The sequence below is a fragment of the Apteryx rowi genome, unplaced genomic scaffold (assembly GCF_003343035.1).
Source record: "Apteryx rowi isolate R43461 unplaced genomic scaffold, aptRow1 scaffold_723, whole genome shotgun sequence".
Classification (NCBI taxonomy): Eukaryota; Metazoa; Chordata; class Aves; order Apterygiformes; family Apterygidae; genus Apteryx; species Apteryx rowi.
In genome coordinates, this window is record NW_020451009.1 from 202,017 (window position 1) to 219,679 (window position 17,663).

The 17,663-nt window shown below is 42.1% G+C and overlaps 1 protein-coding gene across 2 annotated transcripts; it reads right to left on the bottom strand.

Moving 5' to 3' along the window:
- Window positions 1–436: 436 nt before the first annotated feature.
- Window positions 437–17,183, bottom strand: PDIA6 (protein disulfide isomerase family A member 6). 2 transcript variants are annotated; one of them, XM_026087608.1, is made up of 13 exons: window positions 17,120–17,183; window positions 14,443–14,584; window positions 12,589–12,646; window positions 11,717–11,843; window positions 11,120–11,226; window positions 8,954–9,087; window positions 8,405–8,519; window positions 7,274–7,414; window positions 5,916–6,000; window positions 5,748–5,820; window positions 4,373–4,531; window positions 2,163–2,259; window positions 437–1,380 (listed from the first exon to the last, which is right to left on the bottom strand). In XM_026087608.1, the coding sequence occupies exons 1-13, from the start codon at window positions 17,181–17,183 to the stop codon at window positions 1,312–1,314; spliced, it is 1,371 nt and encodes a 456-aa protein (XP_025943393.1). In that variant the 3' UTR covers window positions 437–1,311. The 2 variants fall into 2 exon arrangements, with proteins under 2 accessions (XP_025943393.1, XP_025943394.1); XM_026087609.1 differs by lacking the exon at window positions 17,120–17,183 and adding an exon at window positions 15,272–15,320.
- Between the last annotated feature and the right edge of the window lie 480 nt (window positions 17,184–17,663).

Genomic DNA, 17,663 nt, shown 5'->3' on the forward strand with positions numbered 1-17,663 from the left:
TCATTAGAGTTTGCCTTCTGGGAGAGCTTAGAGTCAGAGCATGTATTTCCTGCCCCAAATCAGTGCTCAAATTATAATTTGCTATCAGCAGTTACTACATTGCCCTTAGCTCATCCCTATAAAAGGCGCTCTCTTATAGAGAACACTGGGTTATGAATATCCACATTAAATTATTTCCTTGAAAGTATGTGAACTTCCAGTTCTTTCATTCCTTATCTTATAAATTAAGCTGATCATATGAGGGTCACTTCACTAGACACTGATACACAAGACATGGAGAGCAGCAGTAATAAAAGAGTACTTTTATTAAAAAAAAAAAAAAAAAAAAAAAAANAAAAAAAAAAAAAAAAAAGCAGAACTATCCCCCCCAATCCCAATCCTGATCCCCCTTCCAAGAAAATCATAATTTCAAATCAAAACAACACCAGATGGGAAGTGAAGAAATATCAGATCCAATTTATTGGAGACAGCAATTCAGCTATTTTCTGTCAGCACCTTCTCAAGCCATAAACTGGAATTAGCTTCACTGCTAACCCTGAGGAAAGACCAACAGCTCCCAGTTCAGCACCAGTTTCTACTAGTTGCATCTCCCATTTGAGCAGCAACCTAAATTTCATTGTATTAATGATCATACCAATTCTGGCACAAAAAAAGAAAAAGCCCCTGAGAAGAAAGAGGAAAAGGAAGACTAAAGAGCATTTAAACTAAGATTGTCTAATCAGGCTTTAGGCCAAATCACTAAAGATCTTTCACAGCAGGGGGGTGGTTTAGGACTCCACTCTCCACCAGCCTCACTATCCCACTGTTCATTTTTCAAGAGTCATTCAAACCTGGATAGTTTTTATCATATGCACCCTTGTTACTCCATACGAGACTAACACTGTGTGTCGAAAATATTTTGTTTTATTCTTTAATTGAAACAGAAGCTGACCAGGTTCCACCTCAATTAAAAAAAAATTAAAAAAAAAAAATCACATTTAAAATCGGTTACACTAACAGCCTTCAGTAACATTCAAATAGCACATACTGTCTCAAAAAAATAAAACCCAAGGTGTTTCAAAGAAAGATCCATGTTGTCCTCAAAATATTTGTTACACAGAATACAATCAAGTTTACTGGTTACAACAATTCATAGAATTTTTGCAATGTTTTCTTGAGATGTGTACAGTTCACTGCTACAGTGGATCAAATAGCACGGTGTGTCATGTACTAATTCTCCATAGAAAGGCCACTGGAATATCCATCTGATTGTGAACCAGGTTACAAACCGCTGTACAAACTCTTCCCAAGAAAAGAGGTTTCCTGAAGATCTCACAGCTCATCTTTATCCCAGTCATCAAGATCCACATCACTGAGATCAATATCATCTTCCACTGGAAGCTGTGAAAAAGTGAGGGTTTTAAGTAAGTGTTCAGAAGCACCTAGTAACACTGGGACATCCCTGACTCTGAAGGATACCTCTCATTTTAGAAGTAAAGCTCCCTCCCTGGGCTTAATGGCTCCTGTCATATCTTTCATTCATAAAAGCTCAAAGTGTATTAAGTACAAGTAAAATTCTCAGAGCTGAGACTGGAAAAAGGGTATTTTCTACTAATACAAATATTCCAGATATAAAAAAGCAACTACAAATAGAATATGCAACAGCATTATCATCATCTTCTGTATTTTAATTCTGTCAAAGGAGATCAACAGATAGTAGTGACTTTGTTTTTTATGCTGGTGTTGAGCCTTAAACAAGAACTTACTCAAGCATTGTGTAATTATGCAGGTTTACCTAAGCTCTTTCCAACAGTAAAACTTTGGTGGCAAGGTCAGTGGTTCAGTACTGCAGAATCAGTGTCTGCAAGCTTCAGGTCTTGCATGCACACGCTACAGCCTCCTCATTACCCAGCACAGGCTAGTAACTCAAGTTTCCCTCAAGGGTTTCAAATTTTAGATCATATCCTAACTGCTAGATAGGAGTGACTGTCCATAGCGTCAGACAACCAAGCTGCTGTTGTTTCTTCTTGGTGTTCTGGTAGAATTTAGGTAATGAGATTTGCTACAATCTTACCTTGAAGAACAAAGATTTTTTTTATAGTACCTGTTCTTAATAACACTCTCTCCAGTCACTTTCCAACCTAGCAAAGCAACAGTACTTCTAGAGATGGAGTATCTCTTACCTCACCATCTTTGCCATCCCAAGGTTCAACTACGTTAATTTTAGGAAAAGCTCCACCACCCACTGGTGCTGTAGAGCCACGGCCAACAGAGAGCTCCCTAAGAAGAAACAAGTAAAAATTAGGTTTAAAGAATTTCTCCAATGTCCATCTACCTAGAGCAGGGCCTGCTTTGGATAAAAGCAAGTCAACTGATCCGCTTGCCTCAAGCAAACATGATCAAGATGTAAGCAGATCTCCAATCTGAACTGTCTGAAAGCAGTGGCTTTTCAAATTGAGAAGCAGAGAATGATAAAAAGCCCTGAAAGGCAGTACTGATAGTTTTCAATTAGATCTAAAGATTAAAAAAAAAAAAAAAGACAAAGAACATTGTGAGCTACATGGTTTTGTATTTCAGCAGCTTCCCTAGTAATACCCATGGACAAATGCAGCCCCTTTATGTGATATACAGCATACAGTTAAGCCAGCTCCAAGAACAGTCTATAATTCTAGTTTTGAGAGTTACTGGTTTTATACAGCTGTTACTGAGAACTACCAGTCATTAAGTTCCTCTTTTTGGTCTGACTCTAAACCTCTGCTGGTTACAAAGGCACTCACAAAGTAACCAGCCTTCAGGCATCTCAGGCATAATCTGCTAATTATGCTTACTTAAACAACCCAACATTTTAAAATGCTGAAGAGCTATTCTCTTTGTATTCTTTCAGCAGCAAATCAGACTGAATAGGCATTCCTATCAAGATAAGCTCTAACATCTTTATGCTTTTCTCAGTGCTGATTTTCTTAATTTTGGTCAACACTGGATGCTGCCTATTAGATTATAAATCTTACGACACTTGGCTTACAGAGTTAAGAGCCAACCTTGCTGTGACTGTACTGCTTTCCTTGTAGGCAGCACAGCTGAGCTGAAGTGTAAAATAAGAGACTATTCCACAAATTATTGCTCTGCAGTAAGAAAATATCAAACCAATCATCTAATTTACTAAGCTGTTAAATTGGCTGTTTTGTCCTGAAAGCATCAACTGCTCTGGCCAGAAGTTTCACTAAGATGGATTTTACAACCCAAGAGCATTTGCCATCTCTGAAAACAACAGACATTTCTCTGACATGCATTAGTACAGGCTGTCTGGTATACTCTTCTTGCATCTGAATCCTAAGTTTCACTTAATTTTCTCAACCTTCCCTTTTTAGCACTGTTCTAAGAAAAAACAGATCTCTTGCACAGAAATATATATATTAAAAAAACATATAAAAATAAAGCAGAATATAACACCCTTTGCATGAATTCAGCAGGAACAGGGATCAATTAACGTGCTTCCTATGCCAAGAGGATAGATTCAGTTACATTTGTTTTTGCAATTATGACTGTCCTCTGCCGTTCTCCAAGCAAGGACGTGGAGGTTAACACTGCTAACGTGGATTCTCAAAGGTGCTTACACACCTTTTGGCACCTGGGGTTTTATCCAGAAGCAGGGAGCTGCAGCAACCAAACATCTCACTTTGTTTCAGTAACACTAACTGCTCTGTTCCAGTGCTGCTGCCGCCCTGTCCTCCTTTCTATTTCCTTTCCCATTCAATTCTGCTCAACACTGGCTCTCCCCTGATTATGCAAGAGGCTGGTTCAGGGAATTCACTGAGCAGAAAACCATTCAGACTTTGACTGGATTGGTTCAGCTCTCCAGAGTGGTTCACCTAAGTCCAATGTGAGGGGGACCAGAAGTGAAGGGAAGGCTGCAGAAAGATGACTAGCAACAAACAGAACCTAAACRACATTGATTCAGGCTCACTTATATCATTGTGAAGTGACATGGTTAACAATTCTCAAGTCAGGATCTACCCATTTACTAATATGAACCAGAATGCACCATCTGAATTAAATACTATTGATTACCAAATGCTATGGATTCCTTGGTTACCAGAGAAGCAGAATTCTTCAAGATCAAAGTTAACTTTTCTATTTTTGAATGGTCATTAAAACCCATTCAGGGTTAGACTGCAAATGGCCAGCTTCTTGACTATTTCTGTCCACCATAAAAAAAAGTGAAGACTGCTTTAGTAGGTTCAATCCCACTTAAGTCATTCCCTTAATCCAGTGATTACCCATCATCTGAATTCAAGGGTGCAAGCCTTATCTCATCCAGGACAGCCTGTTCTTGCTCTAGAGTCACAGCCCCAGTTACTGAAAGATTTAAATCACTTAAAGAAACATTTAATACCTGAGAAACTCATTAATCCCCTGCTCACTGAAAGATCCTTTCAGAAGGGCAAATTTCATCTTCCGTGCATTAACAGCTGCCATTGCTGGATACCCAAAGCCTCCAATCCCCAAAGAGCTCTCAAGATCTGACTGAGCACCTGCTTCTGTCCACAGCCATCTTGCGGGAAAAAAATAGAACAGAAAATAGTTAGTAAAGTCAGTTAGAATAACACATATCCTGCAGCCCTGCGGAGTATGAGCTGGGGTACTAACTGCCTGACAGCTTCACCCCATCCCACTTTCTTGTTATTCAAGTCAGCAGGAGATAGCAGGGTCCCAATTCTGACCCACACAGCAGAAGAAAGCCCTTCATAAACATGTAGGGCAGCCCCATGCTCACAACTACTAAAAGCCGTATCAGAAGAACAGGTATGAAAGACATTTCAAGTCAAGAACAACATTACCAATTTAACAAATTGCTATACTCCAACCTACATTAAGTAAGACTTAAAATGGCCCAAATCACAGATCTAAACGTGACTAAGCATTGCCCAGTTCCTACTGTAGGGGATTTCCGGCCAAAGACTGGAAGACCAACGTTTTCACCCAGTGTTATTTCCACACTGGTCAGGTCTCAGTTCCTCTAATCTCAGCATTTTTCTCCGATGCACGAATGCCATCTTGTCCAATTTTCAGAGCAGTCACTGTGTCAGAACAGCTCTCACTTCCTAAAGAAGCCTTGCCAACATTCCCTCTTCAGCAAAACTCTTGACTTCTGGGAAAGAAAAGAAGTCCCACGGATCCTAAACTGCACTCTGGAGGAAGAAGCAAAGCCTTATGGCCTGCTCCTTTAGGAACGTGAAATACGCTGTTAACAGACTGCCATTTACATTTTATTTCATAAGTGAACAGTCACAGAGGCACACTTACCACCAGCAAACGGCACCAAAGAAACTGAATAAATATTTGTTGAAAGATTTTAGTGTTCAGGACAACAGTAAAACATGCTTCATCTGATCTCATTAGTGCTTAGATGTATCAGTTTTTACTTATAAATGAAGTATTTGAGAGGAAGGCGAAAAAGTAAGGAAAGAAATCCAGCAGTTTTAGAGCCRTTAACCCCTCTCCCCTCCCAACAGACTGAGAGCTATCCAGAGACTCACTAGGCAGACTAGATTTCATTCTGTCATGACTTCACAGAACAAGATGTATCCATCCCTACAATAATACCAGGTACAGTTGCAAAAAATATCAAGATGTGGGATCCTAAACAAGGAACAACTATCTGCAGATGAATCACTATCATACAATGTTCTCTTTCACTGCCTCTTCTGCCTCTTTAAAAATCTCCCATCTTTACCAAGAGGACCAGCCCAACCTACAGTGACACTTACCCCCACATTTTCTTTTTGTATTTTTCAGCCATTTTTAACATGACATCCAAGTAAGAATTCCTCCCTGAGGCTCCTGTTTGACAGACAGAATTGCACAAATTAAAAAAAAACATAACTACATGCCTTAAGTGACAAATTCATACAGAATACTGCTTCCTTGAATTCTACCTGTGTCAAGAATATGAGGCAGGACAGAAATGATGCAGAGCTGATGAGCATCACAGGTACTCTTCAGAACATCTTCACTAATGATCTAGAAGAAAGAAGCAGAAAGCCAGTGACAGTAAGACTTTGGAGTACCCAGCTGTAACTGCACTTCCCTCCACCAGCCACAAACTCCATCCTACTTGATAAAAAGCTTCTGAAACAACTTGACGCAACAGCTTATAAGCCTCTCCTACATCACTGGTTCCCCAACACAAGACTTAAAAAAGTTCACAAAGCCTTCTGTTAATACTCGTAGCAACAGGGAAGCAGTAGCAGTAAGCAGTAATAAATGATGCTTACAGGGAGCCCAGTAAAATGCCACTTCTTGCTCAGAAACACTGCCCCTGGACCAATGATGTTATAAAACAAACTACTACTCTAATAAATTGCAAATTACTCTGCGAATAGCACACCCAAACATATGCATGTGCCTTGTCAGTATCATTCATGCTGTTGTTGGCATAAGGAGAGCCAGCAGGGTGCAGCACTAAAGACAGGCAGAGGTAACCGACACTGACAGAGCAATACCAGTTTTATGGGACTGATCTACTACCTTAGAAAGGAATCAATCCATTTATCTAGATCACCATTCCAAATCTACCTCCATCAAGCTGAAACTGAGAACCACCATATGAGAGTGGGGTTTTCTGGACAACAAGCAAAATCACAGGCTTCGTTCAACTCCTAATGGATGGCACTGTGGATGACAAAACCCTGCCCTCAGTTCTTAGAGTAAGCACGGGGCACAGAATCACAGAATCACAGAATCGCTGAGGTTGGAAGGGACCTCTGGAGATCATCTAGTCCAACCCCCCTGCTCAGCAGGGTCACCTAGAGCACATTGTACAGGATTGCATCCAGGCGGCTTTTGAATATCTCCAAGGAAGGAGACTCCACCACCTCTCTGGGCAACCTGTTCCAGTGCTCTGTCACCCTCACAGTGAAAAAGTTTTTCCTCATGTTAAGATGGAAGTGTCTGTGTTTCAGTTTGTGCCCATTGCCTCGCGTCCTGTCGCTCGGCACCACTGAAAAGAGTCTGGTCCCATCCTCTCGACACCCTCCCTTCAGATACTTGTACACAGAACCCAACCTTTTCACCCATTCCCTCTGGGGGATGATTTGGACACAGGGGTAATCCACACTGGTACCAGCACTGCCAGTGCCTTCACTGTATCAGTTCTGAGAGCCTATCAGTGAACAATATATTCACAGTAGAAAAAGGAAAACTAAGTGATCAGACTTGTGATCTTTGGATATTTCTGCCACAAAAATGGTGCACAAACAGCACACTTTGGCTGTTTTATTTACAGTCAACATACCTCCAGGAGCTCAGGTGGCGGTGCATTATCAGAAAACAGATCCAGAGCACGAGCAATGATATCGGACCTAGTTCTTCCACCATCATAATCAACAGGATCTTCTCCTTTTTGAAAGATTTTGATTGTGGGAAATCCACGAATCTGCAAGGGAAGTTAAAGTCATCATCTCAAACAAATCTGAACATTTATGGTGGAAGTTACCTGCTACCCTAATGTGCTTTAGATTAAGAGGAAGGGAAGAGATTTACCATTTAAAAGAAACAAGTCTCAATACCTTATGACTGAATTTAACAGTTTTGTAGCTCCCTATCTACCAACAATTTARAAGTGTCAATACAACTGAAACAGTCTGAAATTTTATGACTGATGAAGCTGCACTGGTCTCATCATTTTAGAAGCACCAAGCACTCCATGTTTAAATACCAGGGAGACCATCTTAACCCTTCATATTTTTAAGATATTAAGGTCTTAAGACCTAATTCCACTTTGGCCTTGGGAAGAAGTGCTGTCTCTTCAGGGCAACAAATGGATCCTAGGCTCCCTCTGCTCCACTTCCAATAAGTGGAAGTTGGGGACCCTTGTCCAGTGTCCTTGTGACTGCCAGCCACACGTACTTGCAGGGACACTTTAAGCAGCACATTATTAAGTTTCCCTGCACTGTATCACTGAGGATTAAAAACTGCCAGTTCACTCTAGGCCCAAAGCATAACTGATCCAAGCAGCTAATATTTTTGGAGTGATCCCTGATAACTGGCTTGAAGGAACCAGTACAATTTCTGTACAGGAACACATCTGTGCTCTGGAGACACCTGGCCAGCATACATGACAATCTGAAAGGGGAGACTTCTCACTTAGGATGATAAAGCTATACAAGATCTCATGCAAACAGACAGCCTTTTTAACCAGCAACATCCACATTTATTCTACTTTCCGCTCACTCCATTTATTCGTATCGTTACCCCACATTCAGGAAAGAATTTTGTGGAAAAATGGTACRTGCCACTCCTAACAATATTTTTAGTACAAAACACTAAGAAGCATCAGATTAAGAAATAGTTCTGTAAGCATTAAAGGGAAATTTGACTTACTAGAGACGGAAAAGGAACTGTAACCACTGCAGAGCACACTCACCCCATATCGGCCTGCCAGCATCTGATTGACTGTTGCATCTACTGCAGCCAGCTTTACTTTTCCCTTAGTTTGTTCCTTCACTTCAGTGGCAGCAGCTGCCCATTCCGGCTCCAAACTGAAAAACAGAGATTATCGGTGCTCTAAGCACTCCAAAGGTTAGCAAAAGTGCATGACATGCCAATACTATGCAACATACTCCACTCGGAGGGAAAAAAAGTCTTTGCAAAGAATGACAGCTAGCCTGATTACTTCCAATAGTCTTAAGTCCTGCATCAGAAGGAATGAAGGGTTAATATAACTTCTTGATCTTATTCCCAGTGGCAAGTGGGAGTTTTACTACTAAGCAGGAACACAGTGAGAAGATACTCTTACACACTGAACAGCACCTAGGTGTCCTGAGCAGGATAAGCCCACACATTTTTAGTAAAACACCTTATGGAAAAACCTACTTCTGATATAACAAGAAGAGCAAGGTCCCTCTTAGGGGATCAAGGCTGTTCCACACAAACAAGCACTAACTGGAACTGAATTGTCAAAAAGCTCAGTTACTTTTTGCAGTGCCCACACCACGGGGCGTAGAACTCCACCATCCACACATCGTCACTATTTATGACGTTCTTATCAAAGCTGTCATCAGTCAGCTCAATCACATCCTTCTTATCTCCACCTCCGCTCTCTCGGCTCTGTAAGAAACAAACACAGACCCTCAAATAAGAAATAACCAAACTTGGTCTCCTACACAAGCTATCTCCTGTGTGTCATGTTGTACCAAATGGTCTGCATTTGAGTTAGATACAAGACAGGCAGCATTACATCATGCAACTTTCCCATTGTAGAGCTGGACACAACATCATCCACAGCCTATTCCCACAGTACTTCCAAGAAACAGCAAGTGAACCTTCTCTTAAAAAAGAGAATCCAGATCAAACTGTACCTAACTGGAAACATTCCCACATCATCTCAGTTATTCATGCTCAGGTCAGTCAGAAAACAAAGTGCTCACCATCCTCCCCCTGCACTGTACCCTGGCTTCCAGGCCAAAGAAAACATGGGTGAGTGGGGTACACCCTACAGGGTACAGTCCACCCAGGTCTTCTACTGGGTCAATCCAGGGATATCAGAGTGTACGTGCACCATGATTTAGAAGCAGCACTAGGAGTCAGGAGCTTTACAACTCACCTTCAGGGAGAAGTCTGGCACAGAAAACTGCAGAAGAACATTACTGCATTAAAAAAACCCTTATCTATCCAGATTAGACTAGGACTGCGAAAACGGTGACCCTGACACCAAGCAGAAATACCACCATGATCCCTGGGAAGGTGACAGACATAAGTCTCCTGGAAGCCATTTCCAAGTATATTTAAGACAAAGGTGACTGGGAGTAGTCAGCATGGATTTACAAAGGGGAAGTCATGGCTGAAAACTGGCTTGGTGGATCAGGGGAGAGCAGCGGATGTTATTTACCTTGACTTTAGTAAGCGTTTTGACACTGTCTTCTACAAAACCCTCATAGACCAACTGATAAACTGCAGGCTAGATAAATGGACAGCAAGGTGGACTGAAAACTGGCTGAACTGCTGGGCTCAAAGGGTTGTGATCAGTGACATATAGTCCAGCTGGAGGTCAGTCACTAGTGGTGTCTCCCAGGGGTTGTTATTGGGGTCAATACTGTTTAGCATCTTCATTAATGACCTGGATGATGCTACAGAGAACACACCTTCAGCAAGTTTCCAGGTAATACAAAACTGGGAGGAGTGGCTGACAGATCAGGTGGAAGTGCTGCCATTCAGAGGGACCTCAACAGGCTGGAGAAACAGGCCAACATGTACCTCATGACATTCAAAGGGAAATGCAAAGTCCTGCACCTGGGGAGGAATAACCCCATACTGAAGGCCAATCAGCTGGCAAACAGCTTGGCAGAAAAGGACCTAGGGGCCCTGGTGGACACCAAGTTGATCACAAGCTAACAACGCGCCCTTGCAGCAAAGGCCAACAGCATCCTTGGCTGCCTTAGAAAGAATGTCACCAGCAGGTCAAGGTGGGATGATCCTTCCCCTCTACTCAGCCTGGTGAGATCACATCTGGAACACTGGGTCCAGTGCTAGGCTCCCCAGTACAAAAAGGGCTGGACTTGCTTCAATACTTCCATGTCAATGGCCATGATGATGATGAAGGGCTTGGAGCGTCTATTGTATGAGGAAGGGTTGAGGGAGCTGGAATTGTTTAACCTCGAGAAGAGAAGGCTCTGTGGGCATCCTATCCATGTGCATAATTACCTGATGGGAGGGAATGAAGACAACAGAGCCAGACTCTTCTCAGTGAAGCCCAGTGACAGGACAAGAAACAATGGGCACAGATTGATACACAAGAAATGTCAATTGGACATAAGAAAACTTTTTTTTTTTTTTTTTTTTAAAAAAAACTTGAGGGTGGTGGAACACTGGAATGGGCTGCCCAGAGAAGCAGTGGGGTCTCCATCCTTGGAGATGCTCAAGATCTGACTGGACATGGTCCTGAGCAACCTTCTCTAATTGACCCTGCTTTGAGCAGACRTGTTGGACTAGACAGTTTCTGGAGTAGAGAGACAGCAGAGGTCCCTTACAACCTCTACTACTCTGTGATTCTGTTAACAGACAGCTGAGAGCACAAGCCCCTTATCTCCTGCACAGGGGAGCCTCCATTTACAAACAAAGTTTCACATTCCCTGATAAATACCTGTTTCCCAGAACTATATCCTCCACTTCTGCCACTAATACGGTCTTTTACCAGGGACCGAAGAGCACTTAGAGCAGCATCAATAATGGCTTCACTTGTCCTGCCACCTGCAATGCAGCAAAATGAACAATTAAAGCACCAAAAAGCAAGTGTAAGGCAAACTACTGACTGAATTCTAAATTCAGGGACCAAATCGTCTCCTGCTGGATTCAGGCAGAGCAGGCCTGGCCTGCAAGTGATGTGATATTAGTGGTGGGACATCACTGATCTAAATATGCAGCAGGATTCACTTCACTCTACTTCCAAACACTCACCGTATCTGAAAGGGGATGACTGWGGCAAGCTCACAGTAAACAGAAAAGAACAATTCCCCGAACTGCTTTTTAAACTCCACCAACTACAAACTTGAGATGGGACAAGTAGCTCAGAGACATGCACAAACTGGTCAAACAAATCCCACTTGTCTGTCTCTCAAACAGCTACTACAAGCATTAAACAGGAAGAAAACACCACAAAAGGCAGCATTAATGGCTAACATAATTAATGTCTTCAAGGACATTTTTAGGCATGCAACACATGAAAGAGCATCACATTTACCCTGATAATCTTCCGCTTTGTTTTTGTTGGCTCCAAAAATCTTGATAGTTGGAAACCCTCTGATGCCATACTGCCCGCCCAAGGACTGATGCTTATCAGCATCTACTGCACCTACTTTCACTACACCCTGTTGAAGTAAAAACAGAAACTGAGTAAGACAAATCTTCTACTGTGATTTAACGCACTTTATACTCAGTGCACGCTGAACAGATAGTTATTAGAGAGGCAGAAGAACAGGCACCACAAGGAAGAGACTTTTCCCCAGAAAATATTAAATCATGGAAAACAGTATGTGCCTAATTCTTTCTTCACCCTGAACAACTTCTAAGTTTTGAATAGTTGACTTTTCTTCAGGGGATTTAATTTATGCAGGAAAAGTTCAACAAGCCACTGCATGACTAAATCTTCTGTAATGAAAATGTTCATCACCCACAGCTTACAGAGCTGTGTTCAAATACTCAGTTCATGCTGCTTCTGAACTTCAAAGGCAGGTGACAGGATAGCAAGGAAGGAAAGAAGAAAAACATAGTATTCCAGACAATGGCTGGATTCCAGCATCTTGATGGTGTTAAAAGCAGCCTTGGAAAACAGTGAGGGAAAATTACCAGCACAGAATTGTCTTGCTTCCTCTACAATCCTCTACAAAGCGTCTATAATGGCTTCCTTTTAAAAAATAAACAAAATTCCCTGATATTTCAATTGCTTGTGATATGTCAATTCTCAGGTTGGACAAGTATAATTTTTGCAAGCCTGACATAGCAGTACACCTTGGGGGATTTCCCCTCCTTGACTATGTTTCTAAGTCAGATGACAAAGAGCCAAACTGTCCTCAATCAACAACCACAAAGACATTTGGGAAAGCTTAAACTTACTTTTAATGCTGTTGCTGCTTTCTTCCACTCAGGGGTTAGTCTTTGACAATGACCACACCTTTTAGGGGAGAGAAAAAACAAACACACACACACAAAAGAGTTTTCATTCAAATCTGTATGATTATGTCAAAGTATGAGAGTAGCCTTGTTGGGTTTGGAATTACAAAACAGCCACACAATCTGCAGAAGACTAAAGCTCTACTCATGGTGAGTGAAAGAGGCTAGGCCACAACATCATATCACCACTCAGACATTTGAAGAAAAACCTCCAGAGGCATCTTTTGCAAACATACCCTGCTGAGAAGCAGCATCTAAAAATATGCAAGAGGGCGATTTCTAACTCAGCAGGTGTAAAGGCAGGATTGACTGAAAGAACTTGCATCACCTAACGCTGTTAAACCATGGAAAAAGGAAAAGTAGAAGATGAAATTCCATCAGTGTTTTTGCTGTGAAAAGAATTCCTATAGAGTAGAACAGTTCAACCAACCAGATCAGTGGTGAATATTAAAGTGAATCCAGACACCTTCAGCAGAAGCAGAAGACACACATACATATGCACACACACTACACTTCCACCAGAGTTTCTTTTAAACACTGACCAGAGAGAGAGCACAAACCCCAACACATGTAATTAAAAAGCAAATCCTACTAATCCTAGGTATAAGTTAACCTGGATGGGCTCAGCCTGGAAGTGATTCCGTCTAATTTGTACAGTGCCRGATAACACTTCATAGGGGATATCAAAAGACAGTGTTTTATTTCAAGTAATTATATAAAATGGTGGGGAATCATCTAATACTTCACATGAGAAAAATCCAACCCCCGTTAAAACCAGGAGCCAGTTATGAAAGGTTTTGAGATGGATGTGAATAAAGAAGTATCAAAAGTTACCTGACTTTTCTAACACACAGGCAAACATGGGCACCAAAACCCAGATTTGCACACCAGTCGGTTTGTTGCAAGCTAAAACAGACCCGAGATGGTGACAGAAAAGTTAATTCTAGAGGTAACTCCTTAATGAGACATGCCACAAGTTCTTACTCATCTTCTGCAGGTCTCCATGGCAGGAGACGAACAGCTGACTGGCAACCAGTGTGTAATCATTGCATTACAGGTCTGTGGGAAAAGAGAGCTGGCCATTTAGTGACACCTATTTTATACCTCATTCCCACTGTTCAACCTGTAAAGCTGCAGCAACACTGGAACAAGTGGCAGCTAGCTTTTCCTAAACCTCTCAGTGCAGTTGCAACCAGGGTGTTGCAATGAGAGGCCCTTTCTTTGGAATACAGAGGTCTGGACAGCAGCAGTGCAGGGGATGCCTATGAAGATGCAATATGCACCACCAGAATTTACACACAGGATGAAGCAGGTTGTCAGAGACTCTCTGCTCTGGAGACAAGCAGGATGGGAGAAGGAGGTGGTAGATTAAAATTACACTGAAAACAGTAACTCTAAATGGAAATCCTAAGTGTAAATTCAGGTACGTGCTTTCATTTCAGGATCAGTTTAAGAAAGACAGACTTCCTCTCTTGTCTACTGCATTTTGACCAGTCATTTTTAATACTAATCTCAGCAGAAAAATTGAAGTAGTAAAATGGCATATAAGATTTTGTTGTTACACCCTGTAACAACTCAAGACACCTTCTGCCAACTCAAGACTAATTCCTCCCTTTTTCCCCTGCTAAGGATGTTGAAAATAGGAATCCTAACCACAGCTAATTTTGCTAGTCATGTGGCTACCAAACTGAGATCTGTGTTGCCAACAACAGAACAAAACCCTTGACTGGTCAGCACCAGCTTCCTGTGATGCTTCTGCAAGGTGAGAATAAGCAAATGTGCAGCTGTGATACTTACCATGGGGCATAGAACTCCACAAGCCACAAGCTCTCGCTCTGAAGGACCTCCTTGTTAAAGTTTGTTGGTGTTAGCTCTATCACATCATCACTGGCCGAATATAAACCATTAACAGCCAGGAACAACGTGCAGCTCACTGTGCCTAGAACAAAAGCAAAGCAAACAGCGCTCCTGCAAGACCATTTACGGCTCTCCTGTTTCCATGATCAAATCATCTCCCCTCCCCCTGCCATCCTATAAATTAGTAGGAAAAACGAAAGGGAATTCCAACCTCACCAGTGAAAAGGAAGTTAATACAATATGTATTTCCTCCTCACTCAAATCATGATTCCATAGGATCACATAATAGATCACCTGTACATCAAAATAGCTGGAGTTGTGCCATCCCTCTTAAGACTTTTCATAGAACTGTTTTGTCAAAGCTGCAACCCTAACTGCTGGTACAAGACAGTGCTTCCATATGGATCTTCCCCAAGATCAGCTACATTTTTTCTCAGTTCTTTCTTACAGAAACTCCTAAACCAATTGCCCATTTCTCTTATGCAATAAGGCACTCTGAGAACTGTGTTGTCAAGCACATAGGATCACATTATGCAGGCCCTTCCCAACTAGTCTGAGTAGTCAGTTACACTGATTTTAGAACCAGCATTTGATGCACTGATAGTGTAAGAAGCTTCTTCAGTCTTGTTCATGGGGATTCTAATCTAGCATTGGTTTGTCTCTTCAGTGATGGACTGAAGAAGAATAGCTAAATCTCTCTGGTTAATGATTCAAGCACCCGTAGAACTTAAAAAACAACCCCCCCCCCAAAAAACACAAAGATATTAACTTTCTGTTAAGAAACACTTCATTTTTCTGGTCATTTCTGGACCTTTTTATTGCTTCAGACGTTCAATATAAGACCTCACAATCCCTCCTTCTACCTTGTCAAAGAGATTAAGAGATGACCTGATGAAAGAAGACAAGCATCTTTGTAATAAACATGTATAGCAGAAAACTCTTAATTCACCAAAGAAAGGTAGTAAGAGCTCAGACATGGAAGTAAAAACTAGACAAAAAGTTAGCTGTGTTCAAAGTGGTTAATAACTTGAATAGGAAGTGGCAGATTCCCACTCTTCAAGACTGGATATGAGAGAAAGATACAGTTCAGTGATGCAGGAACTCTACAGTCTGTAGCACACACATAGACTGCACAGCATCACTGGCATTTTATCAGTTCAGCTCAATAAAGGTCAGTTTCATTATACCTACTCTGCACCTGAGGGAAGCTGAAAGAAGCAACATCTTTMAGGTTGCTTAGCAAGCCGAATCAGAGATCAAGACTGAATTGTTCACTGCAATCCAGTGCTCTATCCACTGCAACATACTCCCTTCTTCTAGCCCTAGAATGCACACCCCTTTCTTTTGGGGGGATCCTACTTGGCTTCCACCACCAGATTTGCACGTCAGAAAGGCTTTCTCCCTTCAGTACATCCACATACAAGCAGCACTTCATCAGCACGGACCAATGGACTTGCAGGGTGATACGTGGCTGCCACAGCATGTCACAGTGACCTACAGTAACAGCTGCCACTAGGCTAGAGCAAGAAAACAAGGATGCAAAAAGCTACTTGAATGCTACAGTCACTCAAGAAAAACAGAAACTCCTCCTTAGATGAAAGTGGACCATTAAACTGAATCCAGCATATTTCACTTTCACCTAAGAATATATTCAGAAACTGAACAGAGTTCACTCAATCATATCTGCCACTTCCCAGCTATTTCAAAGCAAGAACATCTAAWTTATACAAGAACATTTGCCAAAGAGAGCTCACAGAATAACGTATATGTTGAAATTCACCTGATCATATGCCACTACATTTTTTTTAAATATGACTCTCATAAATTGGTGGCATAATTTTCATTTCTATAGTTAAATATTCAAGGTTAAATTCCTCTTTAACTAAGTAAGGAACAGATCACTTTCCTGCAAAAACTTAAGTCAGGAAAACACAAGCATTTGCTTGATACTAAGGCAAAAAAAAAAAAAAAAAAAAGAGAGAGAGATTTTTAGATAACGTAATTTCAAAATTAGTTGTTTTCCAGTGTAAATGAATTACTCGGATAGGAGTGTTGTTAAACCAAATAAGAAGGCTTCATGTTAGGATTACTAGTTTCCATCGAAAAGCCAAGATGCTGCTTAGAACTGGGAGGAAAAGCCTTCCCTATGGGGTATGATTCTATAAGCTTCTTAAAAACAAACACACAGCAAAAAAACCACACTGCATCTTCTGCAGAAGAGTTTGGTGTGCTGAAGTTCACACAGCACTACTGGTGTGCACTCAGTGAGCAAGACCTCTTTGGTTCTGTGTGCTGTTATCTGCACCTTCAGTACTTTATAAATAAAGGGGAACCACTGAGAATGCTTAATAAATTGGTTATTGGTTTATTCATCACAGAAGATCCAGCAACAGGGGGAGGAAGAAGGAAGTACAATTCTCCATGGACTCCTCCCTTTGTTTTCCAATAATAAATTACTTACTATCTCTATAGTGCTAGATCCCAGTTCATGACAGCTGAACAAATGAAGTGTTACCATTAAAGGGAATGAAAGGGGGCTTTTTTTAATTAGAAAGAAAAGTAAACACTGATTTTTGAGGATTTTTCGTTTGTTTGCTGGAATCTTTAAATCTTCTACCTTCATTTTTGCATGGTGACAACCCATCAACTGGGACAGACTGGGCCATGTTAAGGCAACACATCGGCCGGTGCCGGTAACACATGAAAAAACAAAAATCTTTACATTTACTTCCTCTTCTGAAACAGATGCAAATCGCCTCTATGCCTTCGGACACTTCCTCCCGTTTCAGTTACCCCCTTCCCACCCCGCACCTCAAGAGGACAGCGTGCGCGGCCCAGTTTCCTCCGCGAGCCGCACAAGTGGCACTTCCCCTCGCATGCAGGCTACAGGCACGCCCCAGACCCCACTACCTGCTCGGCCCCAGGACCCCAACGTCCCCCGTCCGGCACCACGGCGGGGGGCACGAGGAGGCCCCCCGGCACTCCCGGCGGCCACAGACCCCCCCGGCAGGGCCAGAAACGCCCCTGACGGGGAAGCCGCGGCCCCCCACCCTCCTCAGGCGAGCATGGCGCGCGCCGCGCTCGCGGCGGGCGGGCCCCACCCCAGCCCCACTAACGGCCGCCGACCCCAACGGCCGCCCCTCCCCCCCCACAACGGAGGT